General features: G+C 33.7%; 1 protein-coding gene across 1 annotated transcript in view; it reads left to right on the top strand.

Moving 5' to 3' along the window:
• LOC136856681 (uncharacterized) overlaps window positions 1-18,417 on the top strand; it is a 43,292-nt gene extending 24,875 nt beyond the window's left edge. The window contains exon 4 of the mRNA XM_067134739.1: window positions 18,281-18,417. Within this exon, the coding sequence (XP_066990840.1) occupies window positions 18,281-18,417 (137 nt within the window). The remainder of the gene's footprint in view (window positions 1-18,280) is intronic.
• Window positions 18,418-22,399: the final 3,982 nt, after the last annotated feature.

Genomic DNA, 22,399 nt, shown 5'->3' with positions numbered 1-22,399 from the left:
AGGTGGATTTCTAAGAAGGGTACACAAATCAAGAATGAGTTGTTGTTCCAGCAAGGCATTGCTTCAGTTATTTATACTTAGAGAAAGGTAGCTGGTAGTTTGATCGAAACTGAAAGATAGTGGACACAAAATTTGTTTTTGGTTTTCAGTTGTATAACAAAAGAAAATCTTATTGTACACAACAAGATAGATTCAAGGTTCATTCTTGAACAGGTAGGAGAAGGATGAACAGCGCAGTGACTCTTTTCGATTTTATCTAGAGCCACCCATAGCGTCTAATTGAAAAAAAAAATATATATATATATACTTATATTTATACATAAATATACATATATATACATATATATATATATATAATTATATATATTATATATATATGGCTTTAAGAATGTGATACTCGCAGGCAAAAATGGCCTCTGCAGGTTGCATTTCATCTGGTGCCTTGCTAATTGCTAATTGCTAACTATCTTTCTTCTCTCTCTCTCTCTCTCTGTGCTTTCACCACCTTACCCCATTCCCACTTTCTTCACTCTGCAGGGGCTCTTCCTTTGTACTATTATTATTATTATTATTATTATTATTATTATTATTATTATTATTATTATTATTATTATTATTATTGGTGAGGAAATCCACATTGATGTAAATGTAAATATTTATATTATAAATATATATAAATATAAGTAAATATATATTTACATTTACACCATCTTTGCCATTTTAGTGACTCATGCTATTATTATTATTATTATTATTATTATTATTATTATTATTATTATTACTCCTTGGTCCTTTTTCTTGTAGCCCTTTTATTTATAGTCGATATCTTTATCAAAATTTTAGTTTTCATTTGAATCAATTCATGTTTGTATTTTCCAAAATGTCTGTTGTTTCAAATTCTTTTTTCTTCTCTGATCATTCAATTTATCTTTGTCGTTTTTTATTTTTTTATTATTCTTTCAACGTTTTTCATTCCTTAGAGTAGGTTATCTCTAACGTTCGTTCTCCCTAATTTAAAGAAATTATGTTTTTTTTTATTTCTCTTGCTATTTTAATTTTTTAAAATTCGTGTTTTTTTTATTTAGTTCTCTTGCTATTTCATCTTTCTTTCAGAATGTTGTGTCTTTCATTGTTTATTATCTTTTGATTTTAAATCTCTGTTTCCTCTTACTAAAATAAATACATAAAAATATTCATTTTCCTTATGTCGTTTTTTTGGTTTATCTCTCTCTCTCTCTCTCTCTCTCTCTCTCTCTCTCTCTCTCTCTCTTATTATTTATTATCTTTTGATTTTAATTCCTTATTTCCTCTCATTATTTATTATCTTTTGATTTTATTTCTCTCTTTCCCCTCATTAAGATAAAGAAAAAAAATTCTTTTTGCTCCTGTAGCTATTTTGGTTTATCACAATCTTTCAATCTTTTTCCTCTTTCTCTCTCTCTCTCTCTCTCTCTCTCTCTCTCTCTCTCTCTCTCTCGTCCACATTCTCTCAGAACAAGCGAGGCCTTGTTCCCGAGTCAGTTGACAGACTCCTAGAGGAGATTAATTTGATAACGAAAAATCAGCTTTAATTTCCTTTCCAAAGTTTCAACGTCTTCAGAAGGTCAAAGAGGAGGATCTCTCTCTCTCTCTCTCTCTCTTCTTCTTCTTCTTGCTCATCTTCTTTTATCTCTCGCTCTCTCTCTCTTTCTCTTTCACTCTCTCCCTCTTTCTTCCTCTTCTTCTCTCTCTCTCTCTCTCTCTGTCTCCTTCTTCTTCCTTACCTTCCCTCTCTCTCTCTCTCTCTTTTTCTTCCTCTTCTTCTTTCTCTCTCTGTCTCCTTCTTCTTCCTCTCTCTCTCTCTCTCTCTTTCTTCTTTTCTCCTTCTTTTTCTTCTCTCTCTCTCCTCCTTCTTCTTCCTCATTCTCTCTCTCTCTCTCTCTCTCTTCTTCTTCTTCTTCTTTCTCTCTCTCTCTCTCTCTCTCTCTCTCTCTCTCTCTCTCTCTCTCTCTCTCTCTCTCAGTGATGGAAGGATGTCTGTTCTGTTATTTATTTTTTTTTTTGTGCCCTACTGATGTTTGTCTCGTTTCAGTTAAAATATAAGCATGCTGAAATATGGGTATGTACTGCAATTTTTTAGAATGCAATATTTTAGCAAACTCTATTGTTATTGATAATTAAATCAGAGATTTATGCTTCGTTTGGTCATCGGTTTGTTTCGAATTTTGACCCCCCATTGGACGTGAAGAGAAAAATCTTTCATTTAATTGTAAGTTATAATTTACATATATCACAGGTAAAACTGATTTATTATTGGTTATAAATATATATATATATAATGTTTTTCATTTATTATATAAAGCTTGCCTTCAAATTATTATATATATATAATTTTATTTTTTAATAAACTTGCCTTCAAATATATTTCTCTTGTTTTAGATAATCAGACTCATTATTATTATTTTCTTGTTTTATTATTATTATTATTATTATTATTATTATTATTATTATTATTATTATTATTTTAGAAATTCAGGTGTCCATTAAGAGTATATATTACAAACACTGATAACGTTGCAATATATTTGATAAAGCCTTTCAGAATTTGTCATAATATAAAAATCCCTTTCCTAATTACTACAATTTTACAGCAAAAACATGACATTTGACATCATATTGTACAACTCTAGAGTATGTCGCAAACAAGTAGTGCATTTGTCGTGATTAAGTAATGCATTTGTTTTCAACAAGTTGTAGATTAGTTGTAAACAAGTTATTCACGTGTTGTCAACAAGTAACACGTTGTTGCAAAACAAGTAATTCATTTGTAGCAAACACATATGTTTATTGTGAGCAAGTAATGCCCCTTGTTGTCAACAAGTAATACGCTTGTTGTAGACAAGCAATACATTTGTTGTTAAAAGTAATATACTTGTTGTAAACAAGAAATACATACTGTATGTTGAAAAGAAGTAATGCATTTTTTGTAATCAAGTAATATATTTGTTGTAAACATGTAATGAATTTGTTGTCAACAAGTAATACATCTGTTGCCAACAAGTAATAAATTGATTGTCAACAAGTAATACACTTGTTGTCGGCAATTGATATATTCGTTGCAAACAAGTAATACATTTGTTGTCAACAAATATATTTGTCGTAAACAAGTAATGAATTTGTTGTAAACAAGTATTGCATTCGTTGTCATCAAATAATACATTTGTTGCAAACAAGTTATAAATTTGTTGTCAACAATTAACAAACTTGTTTAAAACAAGTCATCAACCAACTCCTCGTATCTCGGCGAAGACCTCGCGTTTCTCCAGACTCCTTTGCATTATCAATCAGATCCTTACCGCTGTCATTGCTGTCCGCTTCAACGCTGAAACATCCCGCCAGCGGAAACGACTAAGACCCGTGTCGTCGACAAGTGGTCGAGATAGGCGGGGGAGAAAGTGGGTGAGTGGCGATGCCCGCAGTCATTTTATTTTCTTCTCTGCTTCTCTTCCTTTATCTCTTTCTTCATTTCTGTCTTCATTTCCTTATCTTTCATTCATTTTCAATCGTCAGTCAGTATGTCTTATAGGGATCTTTACGAATTTGTGTATCTTAGTAAGAGTGGAAAGTAACTTGAGAAGAATGTATTGTACAGGTTTTATTTACGGTTGTACTTTGGTAGAGACCTCTAGCGGGAAAACGTGGAACTTTTACGGTTTTGTTTCCCAAAACAATACTTATTATTCCTTACTGCCAATGAATAAATTTCCCAACTATAAAGTTTTAAGTGTTCGAGTAAATCCTTTTCGATTTTATTTTAGGGTCTAGATTTTAACTGAGAACAACAGTATTCAAAAATTTACTTGAAAGTCTTCCTCATTATGTACCAGATGATCCTGGCATCCCTGGGTACTGTTGCTTGCTTCCTAGGTCAAATATTTTGTTACCAAAAAGCAATTATGTAGTAGTATGAGGTCTGCCTGAATCCAGGTCAGAGACCCTCATTATTGTATGACCTCCAGTGTACAAATTTTGTGATAAGGAAGTATTTATGATCTACATACATTTGTTTCTTTAGTTTCAGAGGGAGATCTTTTATTCCTCACACCGTTGGGCTGTGGAACAGTCTCCCTGAGGGTGTCGTGTAATTAGAACTTCAAAAGTTCAAGCGAAGATCCAGTGCATTACTACCCTAAAACAAATCTCTGTGTACTTTTTATAATTTATTTACATTTTTATCTACTTATTTATTAATTTCTTAATTTATCTTTCTTTCTAATGACTGATCTCTTCTTTTTGAAATGCCTATTATCTTCTGTTACTTCTTTCAAATGAACACCTTAATATTCTTTGGAAGCTTGAATTTCAAGTCAGTGGCCCCTTTGGTGGGCTTGTTCCATATGAATAGAGGTTCATTTTCTGTTTAATAATAATAATAATAATAATAATAATAATAATAATAATAATAATAATCTACAAATTCGTTTGTATCTCAAGTTTCAGACATTGCTAATGCAAATAAAGTATTTACCAGAGGCCTGGGCATATGCCAATGCCCATTAATTGTTGATACCCCCAAAGTTTTACCAGTTTATTTCATCAGAAGTATCTCCTGAGAATTGATTGAATTCTGAAAGCGTTTGAAAATGAGGCAATGGACTGCATGATAAAATAGCTACTACATTGCCTACTTCTTCAAACAAGTAAAAAATGCGCCCAAGTTTCTTCGGCGCAATCGAGTTTTCTGTACAGCGTATAATCAAGGCCACCGAAAACAGATCTATCTTTCGGTGGTCTCGGTATAATGCTATATGAGCCGCGGCCCATCAAACTTTAATCACGGCCCGGTGGTGGCCTATCCTACATCGTTACCAGAAGCACGATCATGGCCAACTTTAACCTTAAATAGAATAAAAACTACTGAGGCTAGATGGCTGCAATTTGGTATGTTTGATGACTGGAGGGTGGATGATCAACATACCAATTTGCAGCCCTCTAGCCTCAGTAGTTTTTAAGATCTGAGGTCGGACGGAAAAAGTGCGGACGGACAGACAAAGCCGGCACAATGGTTCCCTTTTCAGAAAATTAGAAGGGAGCTTACTAAGGCTAAGCCCGTTGTATACGGGAAAGCCCGTCAGCCCTAAAAGCCTTTGAGAGCACATTAACGCGTCTTTGCTTTATTGGGCTGGTATATTGGCCTTCGTGTAAACATTAACTTGCTCGAACAGTCCGAAAGGATTTTGTTTACACAAACATTCCTTTCCTTGACGCCCTGGACGTTTATATTGCAGGGTCATGTGCTGTAAATAATAGCTAAACATTCTCTCTCTCTCTCTCTCTCTCTTCCTTCGGAGTTCCGATGTAGATATCGATGTTTCCCCTCTCTCTCTCTCTCTCTGTAAGGTAAGGTCTCTCTCTCTCTCTCTTTGAATTTCGATGTAATATTTATATATTCCTCAGCCTCCTCTCTCTCTCTCTTTCCGAAGTATATTCAAAAGTTCGTAATTATTTTACAGAGGATTATTCCGAGAATCTCTCTCTCTCTCTCTGAGGTACAGTCAAAAGTTTGTAATTATTTTACAGAGGACTATTCCGAGAATATCTCTCTCTCACTCTCTCTCTCTCTCTCTCTCTCTGAGGTACAGTCAAAAGTTTGTAATTGTTTTACAGAGGATTATTCCGAGAATCTCTCTCTCTCTCTCTCTCTCGTTCGGTCGAAGTTCGTGATTTAATTACGTGGATTATTAAATATTTCTTACAGGTCAAAAGATACTACGAACAGAGATTTGAAATGTATTACATATTTCTTTGACAAGCAATCAGACAGACAGACAGGTTTAGAGGAAAAAAAATGACAAAAATCTTATTTCATTCCTTTTTTGAAGACTGAATTTTTTTGATTGGTTAAGCAAAGTATTTAGCCATGTTGACAAGAGATTCGAAATCCGTATTTTGGATTTGATAGAAAAATGCAGTCACCACATTCAAATCAATCTGACAATTAAATTTTCCTTTCCACAGATTTATTTCAAGAGAAAACCGCATCCATGTCTTGAGAGAATGAACGCAAAAGATTACGAAAAGCGATTACCAAACCCACTTAAAAAGACATCGCCTCTGCGCATGCGCGTAAGGGGTGCCCGGGGGGGCATTAAAGTTCACACACACACATCTCCGCCTTGTCGTCGTTTCAGCATCCATTAAACGGGGCATTAATGCCCAGACGATGAGAGCCGCTGTGCTACTACTTTCGGCCTGATGGCATTAATACATAAACCCCTGATTTCCTTTTAATCTCTTGAGGCTCTTCAATTCCGAGATTAGGTCCGGCCAATATGGCGCTCCCCTGGCGGCCATCACGGTCTGGGGAGATTTTTTTTTATTTTTTTTTGTCCCTAGCGACCGTCGCGATCTGGGGATTTTTTTTATTTTTTCCCTAGCGACCGTCGCGATCTGGGGAATTTTTTATTTTTTCCCTAGCGACCGTCGCGATCTAAGGATCTTTTGTTCCTAGCGACCGTCATGATCAAGGGAATTTATCTCTTTTTCCTAGCGACTGCCACGATCTAGGGAATTTTTCTTTTTTTTTCTAGCGACCGTCGCGATCTAGGGAATTTTTATTTTTTCTCCCCAGTGAGTGTCACAGTCTAGGGAATTTTTATTTTTTTTCCTAGCGACCGTCACGATCTAGGGAATTTTTATTTTTTTTATAGCGACCGTTGCGATCTAGAGAGATTTTTATTTTTTTCATCCTAGTGAGTCGCCACGATCTGGGGAATTTTTATTTTTTTCTTCCTTGCGATATTTGCGAGCTAGTAATTTTCTCCCTAGCGACCATCACGACTTAGGAACGTTTTCTCCTTTCACCTTAGCGACAATCACGATCTAGGGAGATTTCTTTCCTCCCTAAAGACCATCATGATCTGGAAAAATCGTTTTCGTCATAGCAACTAATCATGATCTAGGGAATTTTTCTTTTTTTCCTCCCTAGACACCATCACGGTTTGGGGGAGTTTTTATCTCCCTACAGAACATGGCGATTTAGAGACCCTCTCTCTCTCTCTCTCTCTCTCTCTCTCTCTCTCTCTCTCTCTCTCTCTCTCTCTCTCTCTCTCTCAGTATCGCTTTGAATGGTTTTCTATATTTTTCAAAGAAAGAAAAAAGGAATTTTTTTTTCGACTAGGAAGTTTTCGATATTTTTACAAAAAATAAAAAGATGAATTTTCTGAGAAAGTTTTATATATTTTTTTTTCGAAAAGAAAAGAAGGGGAAACTTCCCCGCTTGAAAAGTTTTTCAAACTCTCCAAAAAAAAAAAATAAATAAATAAAAGAGGAAAAAATAATTTCATAAGAGCTCAGTCATAGCAATAACTGTTCGTCTCATTTCAGTACAAAAACTCTGATATACCTAATTTCTCGACAAACTTTCATAGTTAATGAATATTATTATAAACAGTATCCATTTTTCAAAAACCGTACCAATTTAAATTCCAGTCACTGCAACTGGACCAAATCCACTTTGCAGTGAAAGGGAGTTTTTTTGTTATTTCACATTATAGAATCATCTGTCGTAACTCGCATCTTCTAAGTCATATAACAGAGTGGCATTTATAATGGTAACACTAAACGTGTCATTACTGAACGTGCAATAAAAATGACAAATGACAGCTGGCCGTGATACCATCATAAACAATGAAGACCGCGAGTTGAATTGAAGGCAGTTCAGTGCAAAAAAATTATAATAAATACTTAAATAAATACAGATTAGTGCAAAAAAAAAACAAATAAATAAATAAAAACAGTGAAAAAAGCTCCTTGATTCCTCCACTATTTTTGTGCCTGACACACACACAAAAAAAAAAAATTAACAGTGACAGTGATTCTCCGAGTAAAATTATGACAGAGTGCAAAATTCAGTTAATTATTTTTGTCCAATGACATTATCAACTCTAACAACAAACCGAATTGATACATCTGTGTATTGATATTATTTACAAAATTTTCATCTTGCAAACAACTATCTCTGTAGCTTTGAAAATCCTGGCCATTTACCTAGATATTTCTTTCTCTAGATCTTTCAAGCGCTGAGAAAAAGATTTCCAAGTAATTCTGAACGTGAATAGCATTTGTAATTTTCGTAATTTTCTGGGTTTAACTTGTAATGAATAATTTTGTAACTACTTGTAATTTTTTAGGCTCACTGGTTGACAATCTGAGGATTATTGTTTTGGGTGCTAACGCCATTGCTTTTCTCTCTCTCTCTCTCTCTCTCTCTCTCTCTCTCTCTCTCTCTCTCTATATATATATATATATATATATATATATATATATATATATATATATATATATATAGATAGATAGATAGATAGATAGATAGACAGATAGATAGATAGATAGATAGATGCGTAACCAACAGCAACTGAGGTACTTTCGCACGCGTCGGATTTTATCGTTCATCTGGGATCTCCCAACAAGAGAAGTGATGACATCACGCGTCAAACAAAGACTGTCAAAACGCAGGGGCATAATTATTTCCAAAAGGTGTCCGGTTGCGAGCTACCACGTGAATCTATAAAACTCTCCCCCCCAAAAACAAAAACTGTCCAACGGGCCGTGGAAACCTCAGCATTTCATGCACAACTTACTACAACTTGGGTGATCTCGCGTATCGTATATTTATACTTAATTAAAGAAACTTTATGCCTGTCTAGATGGCAGTGCTCAAAAAACACGCCTTTTACTTATCGTCCGTGCATGAATAATGCTTCCTTACAGACAGCAATTATGAATAATGAATGAATAGTGGATCATATCTTTTTTTCCAAAGCTAGCTAGATTACGGCAAACTTATTCTTGGATGTGAGGTGCTTTTTACAATTGTATCTTGAATTACACCGTTTATATGAAATAGATATTTTTTGGTTGTTTTCGAGTGTCTACTGAAATATTGTAAAAAACACAAAGATATTGCTGTTCCTTTGGAAAGCATAATAATTCATTCGTTATATAAATTATATGGCCTTAGTTGACTGTCCACAATGATCACTGAAAGTACCTCAGGCAAATTTGTTGCACTGACTGAGTGAATTTTGTATTCTCCCGTTACAGCGGTTTAGAATAAACCAGCTTTTTACTAAAGCAGCTTTGGAAGTAAAAAGACGCCTCCTGTGTACCTCTGAACTCGGCCCAACCAACCGAGACTTCCTTATCATGTTGCAGAGAGTTATCAGATTCCAACATATGCGACAATGAGCGACTTTATCATAAATGCATTGTTGACACTTGGCAATCATAACGCGTCGGCTTGACAACTTTAAGCCTCTTTCAAGTGTCCGAGTGTTCCGCTAATGTACACCAGATGAATCTCTTAAGCACCGGAAACTCATACCTTACTAAGAAAGGAGACGATAAATGTTCGTAATATTTGTTAGTGCGATAAGAACCGCAGGGGTGAATCGATAACCTTTTAAATATATATTTTTTGTAACAGATATTTCTATGTATTTCTGTGTGTGTGTGTGTATATATATATATATATATATATATATATATATATATATATATATATATATATATATATAATATATATATATATATATATATATATATATATATATATATATATATATATATATATATATATATATATATATATATATATATATATATATATTATATATCAGCTGAATTTACTGAAATATTTTTAGGTATCGATGACCTTTGTTGTTGCGACACCAGATAATTTAATATTAAATCTCTCTCTCTCTCTTAAACTTACTATTCCACTGATATGCTCAGTAAGTCATCAGCTTCAACCTATACTATAATAGTTTTTCTTATAACCATCTCTTTAGTACAAAAGTTACTCTCTCTCTCTCTCTCTCTCTCTCTCTTCAAACTTATCATAACACTGAAATGGCCAAAACTGGGCTGAAATTTGTTTGTAAATTTACATGACTTTTTCTGTTTTGGTAAAGAAATCATTTATGACACTTACTGCATCAAGTAAGTCGTGTTCTGCTTTGCTATAACTAAAGTGTCAGACAATCTATCATTTATAACACATTCGAACGCTATTTTGTTGACGAAATATTAAAAAAAATAATTAACAGGTTTTTAGTTTTCTGTAAAAGAAAACTATTGTGCCGGCTTTGTCTGTCCGTCCGCACTTTTTCTGTCCGCACTTTTTTCTGTTCGCACTTTTTGTGTCCGCACTTTTTCTGTCCGCCCTCAGATCTTAAAAGCTACTGAGGCTAGAGGGCTGCAAATTGGTATGTTGATCATTCACCCTCCTATCATCAAACTTATCAAATTGCAGCCCTCGAGCCTCGGTAGTTTTTATTTTATTTAAGGTTAAAGTTAGCCATAATCGTCCATCTGGCCAAGATATAGGACAGGCCACCACCGGCCCGTGCTTAAAGTTTCATGGGCCGCGGCTCATACAGCATTATACCGAGACCACCGAAAGATAGATATATTTTCCGTGGACTTGATTATACGCTGTAGCGGCAGTACAGAAAACTCGATTGCGTCGAAGAAACTTCGTCGCATTTTTTTTTGTTTAACGTAGCAATGGATGTTAAGATATACCTTCATGTTTATTTTACATTTCAACATTCAGGAAAAAAGCTATAGAGAAAATTAATACATTTTCGTCTTATGTTATTATTACTTTTATTTCTGTATTGGGAGTATTTCTCGTAACAGAGAATAGATGAATCAATAGGCTAATAGGAAGAGAGAGAGAGAGAGAGAGAGAGAGAGAGAGAGAGAGAGAGAGAGAGAGAGAGAGATGGTATACTTATCATCTTATGAGTCACTATTTCCGACAGCTAAACTTGTTTATTACGAGGAGTGTATCACTACTAAAAAAAAAATAAAAAAAAAAAATTGCGGACTGGTCTTAAGTATGTTTTGACAACAACTCTCTCTCTCTCTCTCTCTCTCTCTCTCTCTCTCTCTCTCTCTCTCTCTCTCAAAGTTTCTCTTCCTGTTTGCCTATTGATTCATCTATTCTCTGTTAAGAGAAATACTCCCAGTACAGAAATGAAACTGATGATAACATTAGACGAAAATGTAATAATTTTCCTATAATTTTCTTCATGAATGTTGAAATGTCAAATAAACGTGAAGGTATATCTTAACAATCTGTTACTACGTTAAACATCACTCGTCTTAGTTGCATATCTTGTCCCTTTATAAATTTGCCTCTGTAAACCCTCAGGAAAAACTTGACTAAAAAAGAGAGAAGAGAGAGAGAGAGAGAGAGAGAGAGAGAGAGAGAGAGAGAGAGAGAGAGAGAGAGAGAGAGCACAAACCAGCAAAGTACAGTACATGAGTACATTTATCAGAAGTTACTGCCGAAATGATCACTTTAAACTTGCAGGATTACAAAAATTATCACACAGTTATAGGTATTTTTTTCGGTAGTCAGGCTGTCTCTCTCTCTCTCTCTTTGTGATGTCAGATAACCATAAATGAATCGAAATTAAAAATATTCTGACTGTTTGTTTCAACAGGTCAGTAAATATGCCCTACAGTTATATATTAATAATTTTTTATTATCTTCAATAAACTCAGTTTCATCCATGTCATTTGAGCAGGATTTAACATAATTGTTTTATATCGGTACTTGCCAGGTACGCGATTATGTGGAAATGAAATCTTTTTGAAATAATGATACAAAAAAATAAAACTCTCGCTTTATATTTCATTATAGTTCGGCTTCAATGTACGTACCTTGTAGCAGAATTATAATGAAATATAAAGTGAGAGATTTATTTTTTATCTTTAATTTTAAAAGATTCAATTTTCATGTAATCGTGTACCTGGCAAGTACAGATATAAAAAAGTTATGTTAATCCCTGTTCCCAATAGCACAGATGAAACTGTGTTTATTGAAGATACTAAAAAATTATTAATATGCAACAGTAGGGAATATTTACAGACCTGTTTAAAAAAAAGTCAGAGTCTTAATTTCGATTCATTTAAGGTTATCTGACATCACAAAGAGGGAGAGAGAGAGAGAGAGAGAGAGAGAGAGAGAGAGAGAGAGAGAGAGAGAGAGAGAGAGAGAATGACCAGGGGGGAAAAGCAACTATAGGTGTGACGTAAGTAGATGGCAGATAAATGTACTCATGTACTTTGCTAGTGTGTGCTTAACTCTCTCTCTCTCTCTCTCTCTAATTTAATGAAAGTTACGACATAATTTTTCCGGGAATCCAACCTAAACCCACCGAAGGCTTTAAGGAGTTTTCGTGAGTTGTTTGATAGAAGTTGAATGAAAGTCATTGTGTGTATAAGGTTCACAGGAATTTCCCAGAGGCAGAGTTTGAAGTGGATTCGATATTCCGCGGTTAAATGCCCCATAGATGACCGACGTTACCCAATGGTGGCCGCGTATCTTGATACCGAAGTGGTCCATCCCACGTTGTTTTTTTTTTTAAATGGTTCTTTCCACTGTCTAGTTTGTTTAGAACTGAGTGGTGCTTTTTTAGGCTTCCTTGTTGTTATTATTATTATTATTATTATTATTATTATTATTATTATTATTATTATTATTACGCAGGAAGAAGACCCTCTTTCAGGCAAGTTTTGTTGAATAAAATGGCTGCATTTTGCGAATTGATTTTATATTGAGTTTTCTCAATTATTATTATTATTATTATTATTATTATTATTATTATTATTATTATTATTATTATAGATATAATGCGGTCACTTGTCGTGCTGTAAGAATAAATTAAAATCCCGTTGTATTTTGGAAACATAGTAAAACGCTAAAATTCACTATAGTTTCAAACCAGCTGGTTTTGAAACCGTAGTGAAGTTTAAAGTTTTAATATATTTGCAAAATACAACGGAATTTTAATCTATTATTATTATTATTATTATTATTATTATTATTATTATTATTATTATTATTATTATTATTATTATTCAGAAGATGAACCCTATTCATACGGAAGAAGCCACACCTCAGGGGCCATTTTGAAATTCAAACTTCCAAAGAATATTAAGGTGTTCATTCGAAAGAACGTAACAGAAGGTAATGGGAAATACAGAAAGAAGAGATAATCTATTAGAAAAAACAGATAAATTAACAAATTAAAAAATAAAAGAATAATAATGTAAGTAAATTATTAAAATACAAGGAGAACTGTACTTGGGTAGCAATGCTTTGCAACTTCGCTTGAACTTCTGAAGTTCCGATTTCACGACAGTCTTGTTGGCCATCTTTATTTTCAAAAACATTTGTCTTCAGAACTGGAGTTAATTTGTTTATGACACTTGTCCATCTGATCATTGATCCGGCCTTTCACAATTTGCGATCTCTTCCCCACCTGTCATTCAACTGACTGAGAAAAATGAAAATTCAAAATTTAACTGTACCCCGTCTGAACTAAACCGAAATAAACATTAGCTAGAGAATAAATGACAAGAGTTTCTCAAATGAGGAAAAAGAGCCATTTTGCCTGCAATTGCAAAGATATTTACGTACATATCCACATAACAGGCCAGAATCCATCATTTTCCAAGGTTGTCGATTTTGCTGTTAAAAGAATGATATTACAGTCAAAGAAGTATATAACTGTTCTTAACTTAAAAGCATCTTCTTACTGCGTAATTAGGTTATTAATTACACGAACACTGTATTCGGACGGTATTTGAGGTCTAGCCATCTTGACTCACTTCAATCCTGATTGCGTGACTGAAGCTGACTGACGTATTGCTAAAAAGAATTATTTTTGTTGGGAAAAGGTGAAGTCAGAGATGTTGAGATTGAAATGGTCGCAGAGGCCTTTAAAACCTCTCTAAAAGTGATTTTACTAAAAATTTATATATATATATATATATATATATATATATATATATATATATATATATATATATATATATATAGACCTGATTTTAATAAGCGCTAGTTATGGCAGGTTAAACTACGGTGATTTTAAACGAGTACTGTCATCTTTAGGACATATTTTGAAGTTAAAATTATCACTTGTTAATTTTTTTATTCTAATGTTTGTATAATAGTTAATGATAAGAATTACCGATTTCCTGATAATATGTAGAACGCTCTTTCTCATCTCTGAAATAAGATAACTGATAAGTTATCACGCTTAAAGTAAGATAATAAACAAGTTGTCATCCCTGATGTAAGAATAACTGACAAGTTCTTATTCCTGAAATAAGATAACTGACAAGTTATCAGCCATGAAGCGAGATAACGGACAAGTTCTTGTCCCTTAAATAAGATAACAGACAAGTTATCAACCCTGAGATGAGATCACTGATAAGTTATCATCACTGGAATGAGATAACTGACAAATTATCATTCATGATAATAACCATCCCTTAAATAAGATGATTGATAAGTTATCATCCCTGAAATAAGATAGCTGACAAGTTATCGGTCCTGAAATAAGATAATGGACAAGTTATTATCCGTGAACTGCAATAACTGACACGTTATCTTCCGTGAAATGAGATAACTGGTAAGTTATTATCCATGAAATAAGATAACTGACGAGTTATCATCCCTTAAATGAGATAACTGACAAGTTATCGTCCCTTAAATAAGATAACTGACGAGTTATCGTCCCTTAAATAAGATAATTGACAAGTTATCGCCCCTTAAATAAGATAATTGACAAGTTATCGCCCCTTAAATAACATAACAGAAAAGTTATCGTCCCTTAAATAAAATAACTGATGAGTTATCCTCCATGAAATAAGATAACTGACGAGTTATCAACCTCGAAATGAAATAACTGACAAGTTATCATCCCTGAACAGGGCATTAATATATTTAATGTCCAGAATTGGGAGTGTCGTCCCCTTAGATTTGTATTTTCTAACCTGTCGAAATGAATCCCGAAAATAAACCCGGCAGGGGGTTAGTGTCGTCAGTGCGCCTCACGCGCGGTGCACTGTAGGCATCACTTAAGATTCTTCGCAGCGTCCCTTCGACCCCTAGATGCAACCCCTTTCATTCCTTTAAGAAAGTGAAGAAAATGTGGAGAATCCTTTTCAACCAATAGACTTTGTAAAGATGCGTCTGATTTATCCCGATGCCTATACTAAGGGTTTCATCTTGGCTACAGCTAAAATGTGGAACAGTTCGTTAGTGGTTGTATAGAATCTCCTGACCTCGAAATGTTTAAGCGAGGAGTGAATTCATTCCTGGTTTCTGCTGCTCCTGCTGACGTCTGCTGAATTTCAGATGTATCAGGTATATTTTCAGTTCCTTTATAATATATATATATATATATATATATATATATATATATATATATATATATATATATATATATATATATATATATATATATATTAAGCTACAAATGTCCTTTAGTGTCTAATTCGCTCTACCTCGGAAATAATATGTTTTCATATATGTTGCCCGAAGGAGAATTTTTTTTTAGAACCTATTATCAACTAAAAAAATTCCCCTTCGGTTAACATATATGAAAATATATTATTTCTGAGGTAGAGCGAATTGGATATTTAAGGACATTTGTAGCTTAATGTTTGTATACGAATCACGGTGATGTGATAAATTTCATTCATATAATATATATATGTATATATATATATATATATATATATATATATATATATATATATATATATATATATATATATATATATAATATATATATATATATATATATATATATATATATATATATATATATATATATATATATATATATATATATATATATATATATATATATATATATATATATATATATATATATATATATATATCGAAGAGGAATGCTTCAGAATATGGTTGTGGATACAATTAAGAAAAGAGGGTTTGATAAGAAGTGAGAGGCCATCTCATTTTATTAAAAGAAGCATGATTAAAGAAATGGCCATGCTTGAATAAGCCAAAGTGGAGAGGACCAGGTGGGAAGTTTGATTAAGTTTAAGGAAACTATTGTGTTTATTGCTTGAAGTATAAATAAATTACCGAGGAGATGATCAAACACTAACTTCAAAAAGGCAAGTAACAAATGCGCAGAAGTTTCTTCGGCGCAATCGAGTTTTCCGTAAAGCCGCTACAACACATAATCAAGGCCACCGAAAATAGATCTATCTTTCGGTGGTCTCGGTATAATGCTGAATGAGCCGCGGCCCATCAAACTTTAACCACGGCCCGGTGGTGGCCTGTCCTGTATCGTTGCCAGAAGCACGATTATGGCTAACTTTAACCTTAAATAAAATGAAAACTACTGAGGCTAGAGGGCTGCAATTTGGTATGTTTGATGATTGGAGGGTGGATGATCATCATACTAATTTGAAGCCCTTTAGCCTCAGTAGTTTTTAAGATCTGAGGGCGGACAGAAAAAGCGCGGACGGACAGACAAAGCCGGCACAATAGTTTTCTTCTACAGAAAACTTACAAGTGAGACAGTCAAGATTAAAAACTGGGCGGGAAATAAATATTCAGAGAAAGATTAATGAATAAATTGCCTTCCAAGAGATTCCTTGCTTAACTGGCCTGAGTATCCATGTTGATATTTGTAGGTGTTATGTCACCCACTGTGTCATATTTGAATGACTTAGTTTCGATTCATGTGTTTTATTTGTCTATTAATTCATTTGTTTACCTTTCGCATATTTAGAGTATATTTATTGTTATTTGTTATATATGTTATATTTTACTCCTTCCTTTTTCAGAGACATTGGCAGTTCTGTTGAAGTGACCAAGTTACTCACACTTACATCCGGTTCCAGAAGAATGTAAGTACGTTATGAAATAATAATAATAATAATAATAATAATAATAATAATAATAAATAATAATAATAATAATAATAATAATAATAATAAAAATATGGAAAAGAGCAATGCTGTCGAAAAATAATGTGGATTTCTATATATATATATATATATATATATATATATATATATATATATATATATATATATATATATATATATATATATATATATATATATATATATATATATATATATATATACTCTTGAACACACACCAGGTCCTGTAAGTAACAATAGCATGACCTCTCCATTGAAAAGGTCATGCCCTCTTCTTGGTTCACCTCACTCTCGTTATTTTTATGACCTCACTCGCTCACTCGCTCTCGCGCGAGCTTATAAATACTACTTATTTACACGACTGTCGTCACCACTCATACCCGTCGAAGCGTCACGAGAAATACCCACCTTTGATATTCATACCCTCAGATCACTATGCCAAGGGCATCTGGATCTTTCTCCCTTCCTCCGTTCTCTCAGTCATGGACGATTCGGGTTCGTTTGCTTGTTGTTCCATACTTTGGTACCTTTATGATCCAATTCCTTTATTGGGCTATCAATTGGTTCCTTTATTGTCTCAATTGGGTTCATTTATTGTCCCATCGTTGGGTTCCTTTAGTCCCATCATTTGTTGCTTTATTGCCCCATCATTTGTTTTCCTATTCTCTCATCATTTAGTTTATTTATTCTCTCATCATTTGGTTGCTTTATTGTCTCAGTGCAACGCGTGACCTTTATTTGAGGTTTTTTGTGGCGTACCTACGGTCCCTAGCTGCAACCCCTTTCATTCCTTTTACTATACATCCGTTCATGTTCTCTTTCTTCCATCTTACTTTCCACCCTCTCCTAACAATTGTTTCGCTATGCAACGGCGAGGTTTTCCTTGTTACACTTTTCGAACCTTCTTCACTCTCAATTTCCGTTTCAGGCTGAATGACCTCACAGGTCCCAGCGGTTGACCTCCTTTGGCTTAAATTTTATATTCTAATCTATTCCATCGACTGAGTAATCATTTCCTGATCAACAAAAATCTCACGAAATCCGGGCAAAATACCCCCATCAAATTCAGGACACTGTCATCAGAAGTTGATGCGTTTTCAAGTGCCCCATAATACCCTCGGTGTCATAATGGGGTCATAGGTCGCGGGGTCGCTCTCCACCTGCCACGCCCACTTGACCCTTTAAGATAGCACCTGCGTCTGGCGAGGACCATATTGTCCCGAGGTCAGGGGTCATTGCCGTGAGGCTCTTGTGGTTTTGGGGCTTCGAGGAATTCCTGTTCGGGATGCCACAACAAGTTTTCCTAATCCGCTGTGACCTTTTTAAACTCCTGTGATGAGGATAATGTTAGGTTATCCTCATTACAGGAGTTTAAAGAGGTCACACCAGATTAGGAAGACTTGTTAGGTTAATAGTGTTTTTCTTTTTATTTTTTATTCGGTTTTTTTCAGTTTTTTTAAGTAGCAGGTGATATTTGACATAAAAGTATCTTGTTTAATAATAATAGGAGGAGGAGGAGGAGGAGGAGGAGGAGGAGGAGGAGGAGGAGGAGGAGGAGGAGGAGGAGGAGGAGGAGGAGGAGGAGGAGGAGAGTTTTTCTGTTTTTCATTAGATGATATTTTTCAGTTTTTAAGCAGTAGGTGACATTTGACATAAAAGTATCTTAATAATAATAATAATAATAATATAATAATAATAATGATGATGAAGATGAGGAGGAGGAGGAGGAGGAGGATAATAATAATATTGGGTTAATTGTGTTTTTCTTTTTTTCTTTTTTTTTCATTTTCTTTAAAAACTAGATGATATTTTCCATTAAAGTATTTTGTGAATAATAATAATAATGATAATAATAATATCTAACATACTGTAACTATCATAGGTTTGGAATTTAAAACATAATTATGGAAACAATAATATTACAAGTTAACACACACACTTTACTGGAAACCTATTAGATCCCTTCCCATAACCAATAAACCTTTCGAGAAACTGTCCCATAAGACTGCACCCTTATCTTCAGACTGTCACCTGTTGTTAAAGGGCCAAGGGTCTCTTAGGAGCGAAAAGGCGCTATCGACTCCTCGAATGAATTTCTAATCAAAACATCTCGGGAGTCTGGTTATCAAGTGAACTGAATTTTATGATCGGAGCTCGTGAGAAAATTTTTTCTTTTTAGATTGCTAGGTATGAATATAGATTCTCAGGAGTTTGAGATACTTTTTTTCTTTTTAGATTGGGAGTTATAAATACATATTCTTAGGAGTTTTATTCAGCTATAAATGCATATTCTTTGGAGTTTGAGATCCTTTTTAGCTAAGTACATATTCTTAAGAGTTTCATTTAGCTACAAATATATATTCTTAGGAGTTTGAAAAATTTTTTTCATTTAGACTGTGAGCTATAAATACATATTCCTTGGAGTTTTATTGAGCTAAAAATACATATTCTTTGGAGTTTGAGAAATTTTAATTTTTAAATTGTTAGCTATAAATATATATTCTCAAGAGTTTAAGAAACTTTTTTTCATTTAGATTGTGAGCTATAAATACATATTCTTAGGAGTTTTATTTAGCTGTAAATATTCTTTCTTAGGAATTTGACAAACTTTTTTTTTAGATTGTGAGTTATAGATACATATTCTTAGGAATTTTATTCTGCTATAAATACATATACTTAGTAGTTTGAGAGACTTTTTTTTTAGATTGCTATATATACATTCTTAGGAGTTTCATTTAGCTATCAACACATATTCTCATGAGTTTCATTTAGCTATGAATACATATTCTTGGGAGTTTCATTTAGATGTAAATACATATGCTAGCGAGTTTTATTCGGGTATAAATACTATTCTTAGTAGCTTTATTCATTAATACCAGCCCTTCGTAACTTGAGACCATCATTATATTATTATAGTTCATAAGTCGAGTCTCATCCGATTGGAAATAATTGCGTAAACTTAAAATGTGTTCAACGTATTTATTTATTTATCTATTTATTTATTTATTTTTTTATTTATTTATTTATTTATTTTTATTTATTTATTTATTTATTTATTTATTTATTTATTTATTTATTTATTTACTTATTTACTTAGTTTAGTTATTTTCTTACTTATTTACTTATTTATTTTCTTATTTATTTACTTATTTATTTACTTATTTATTTACTTATTTATTTATGTATTTATTTATTTATTGTTTAGGTGGTAAGCCATGCAGGTAAACTGGGAAAGAGTTAATTTCTCTTCTTAGGTGATGACAAAACCACTTCTTAAAAGAAATAAAGTTGAATGATTAAGTAAACACAAAGGAAGGAAGAGAATTCTACAGCCTGGAATAAAAAATACTACAACAGGCTGAGCACACTTGTTGGCCCTCCAAGCATTACTCAAAAAACATGGCGAGTCTTTTAACGAACATTAAGTCATATCTCCTTTTGATTTACGATTTACTTTCAAGAAACTGCATTACTTTCTCGGCTGCTCTTACCTGTTTTGCTTCAAGACGGAAAGGTTTAAAAGGAAATCATTCCAGTTTCTCTGGAATCTGTCACTGACAGAACACAAAAACACTAACTACATTTTACACTTAGTTCTTCAAGAACCAGTTTGATTGATTACTGTCAGCCGAAGACCACAAAGTATAGTTATAAAGACTACGGCATGATTTAATAGTATGATTAATATAACAATTCTTTAAATCGTGTAGAAGTGTCTGCACGACTTTTCTTGGAACAAATTCACTTATGACCAACCACACTTACAAAATAGTTTTGAAGTTAAAAAGCGTTTCGAGAAAATTTCCAGCATCCAGGGTCTTTTCTTGTCATTTTAGTTTTCTGAAAAGAAAACTATTGTCACCACTGGGCTTTGTCTGTCTAGGCAGGTCTGGAATCGCACTAAATAACTTTCTCTGTCCGCCAAACTCAGATCTTAAAAACTACAAAGACCTTGCAAAATACGATGACTTTACAAAATACAATGACCTCACAAGTACAATGACCTCGCAAAATACAGTGACCTTCAAGAACAATGACCTCACAAAATACAATGACCTCGCAAAATACAATGACCTTGCAAAATACAATGACCTTAAATAACAATGACCTAACAAAATACAATGACCTCGCAAAATACAATGACCTCACATGTCCAGACTAATTAACGGGCCCGAAAAAAAATATGACTTTCGTCTTACCACCAAAGGGCTTTTTAAAGGAGGCTATGGGCAGCTAGGGAAAGGAGGGGAGTGTTGGTGGGGATTGACGGTGGGGGGATATCCCCCCAGGAACTCCAACAAACAAAGCACCACCACTTACCTTTGTTTACCTTGAAGATGATGCTGGCTTTGTCTTCTTGATTGCACCTCAAGCGGGCATCATTGATGGGATGGTTCTGCTTCCTTCACAACAATAAAGACGATTAAGTGGTAATAGATGACAATTTTGATAAATAAACAGGAAAAAGGAAAAATATGAAGGCCCCTGACTGAAACAAATATTAATAGACACTTTGCTACTTATATTTTTACGCTAAGCTACATTGTACATTCTGGACAATGAAATAAAATGCAAAAGAACTTTTACAATGACGTTATTGGCAGTGAGTTCTAGACTATGAAAAACAGGAGGAATAACATTACAATGACGTTATTGGACATGACAGTGAGTTTACAATTAGACATGCTTGCTAACATAATAATTTAGGCCTAGAATAAAACTTTTCCAGTCATAGATGAAAACTCTCAACTATAATGTTCATTGACCACATTACAGCTGGGAATATGACATTAATATTCCACATTCCCAAATACAAAGCTACTTCTACCTTAAACACACATAACAAATCCTAAGAATGAAACTACGACAACTTACACCGTAGTCCACCGTAGTCAGGTCACCGTAGCTCCGTGTAGCATCCTGCTTCGTCTTGTAGCGTCGCGTCGTGTCGTGGTCGTGTTGAGTTCCAGCTTGCATTCCAAAAAAGGGCATCCGAAGTTAATCTACGAAATCAGCTTTCACAATGATCTCAGAATTTAACGTATCTGGCAAATCATTGTGAAAACCAGTTTCGTTCTCAGGCTGTGCGGAATGGTGCGGTTTCCTTCTGTTCGGGTTTTTTCACAAATCTTCACTCATTCTTGTCCTTCTTGTAGTTCCTCAGTTTGTTGGGGTTCTTCTTCGTTGACCTTTCTAATTAGCTTCTACTCTTTTACTTACCTCGAAAAATGCCTCAGGTCAAAGATGAACCAATAAGATTTACAAACTTTTACAATGTCTTTTACAATATCTTTTATCATTGGCTTTTACTTACCTCACAAAATGCCTCAGGTCAAAGATGAACCGGTAAGTTTTACACTTTTTACAATGTCTGCCTATTAACCTGTAGCTCTCTTACAGACGGATAAATGCTTAAAATATTTAGAAAAAAACACCAATGTTTACACTAAGTATAACTTGAGATCAAGTAATGAATTTTACACATTTTTTTTACAGTGTCTGCCCATTAAACCCGTAGCTTTATTACACATGTTTAAAATATTTAGACTAATGTTTACACTGGGTATAACTTGAGATCCACTAATGAGTTTTACACATTTATTTTACAATGTCTGCCTATAACCTA

Source organism: Macrobrachium rosenbergii, chromosome 36 (assembly GCF_040412425.1).
Source record: "Macrobrachium rosenbergii isolate ZJJX-2024 chromosome 36, ASM4041242v1, whole genome shotgun sequence".
NCBI classification, from domain to species: domain Eukaryota; kingdom Metazoa; phylum Arthropoda; class Malacostraca; order Decapoda; family Palaemonidae; genus Macrobrachium; species Macrobrachium rosenbergii.
This window is presented reverse-complemented; position numbering and strand designations above follow the sequence as displayed.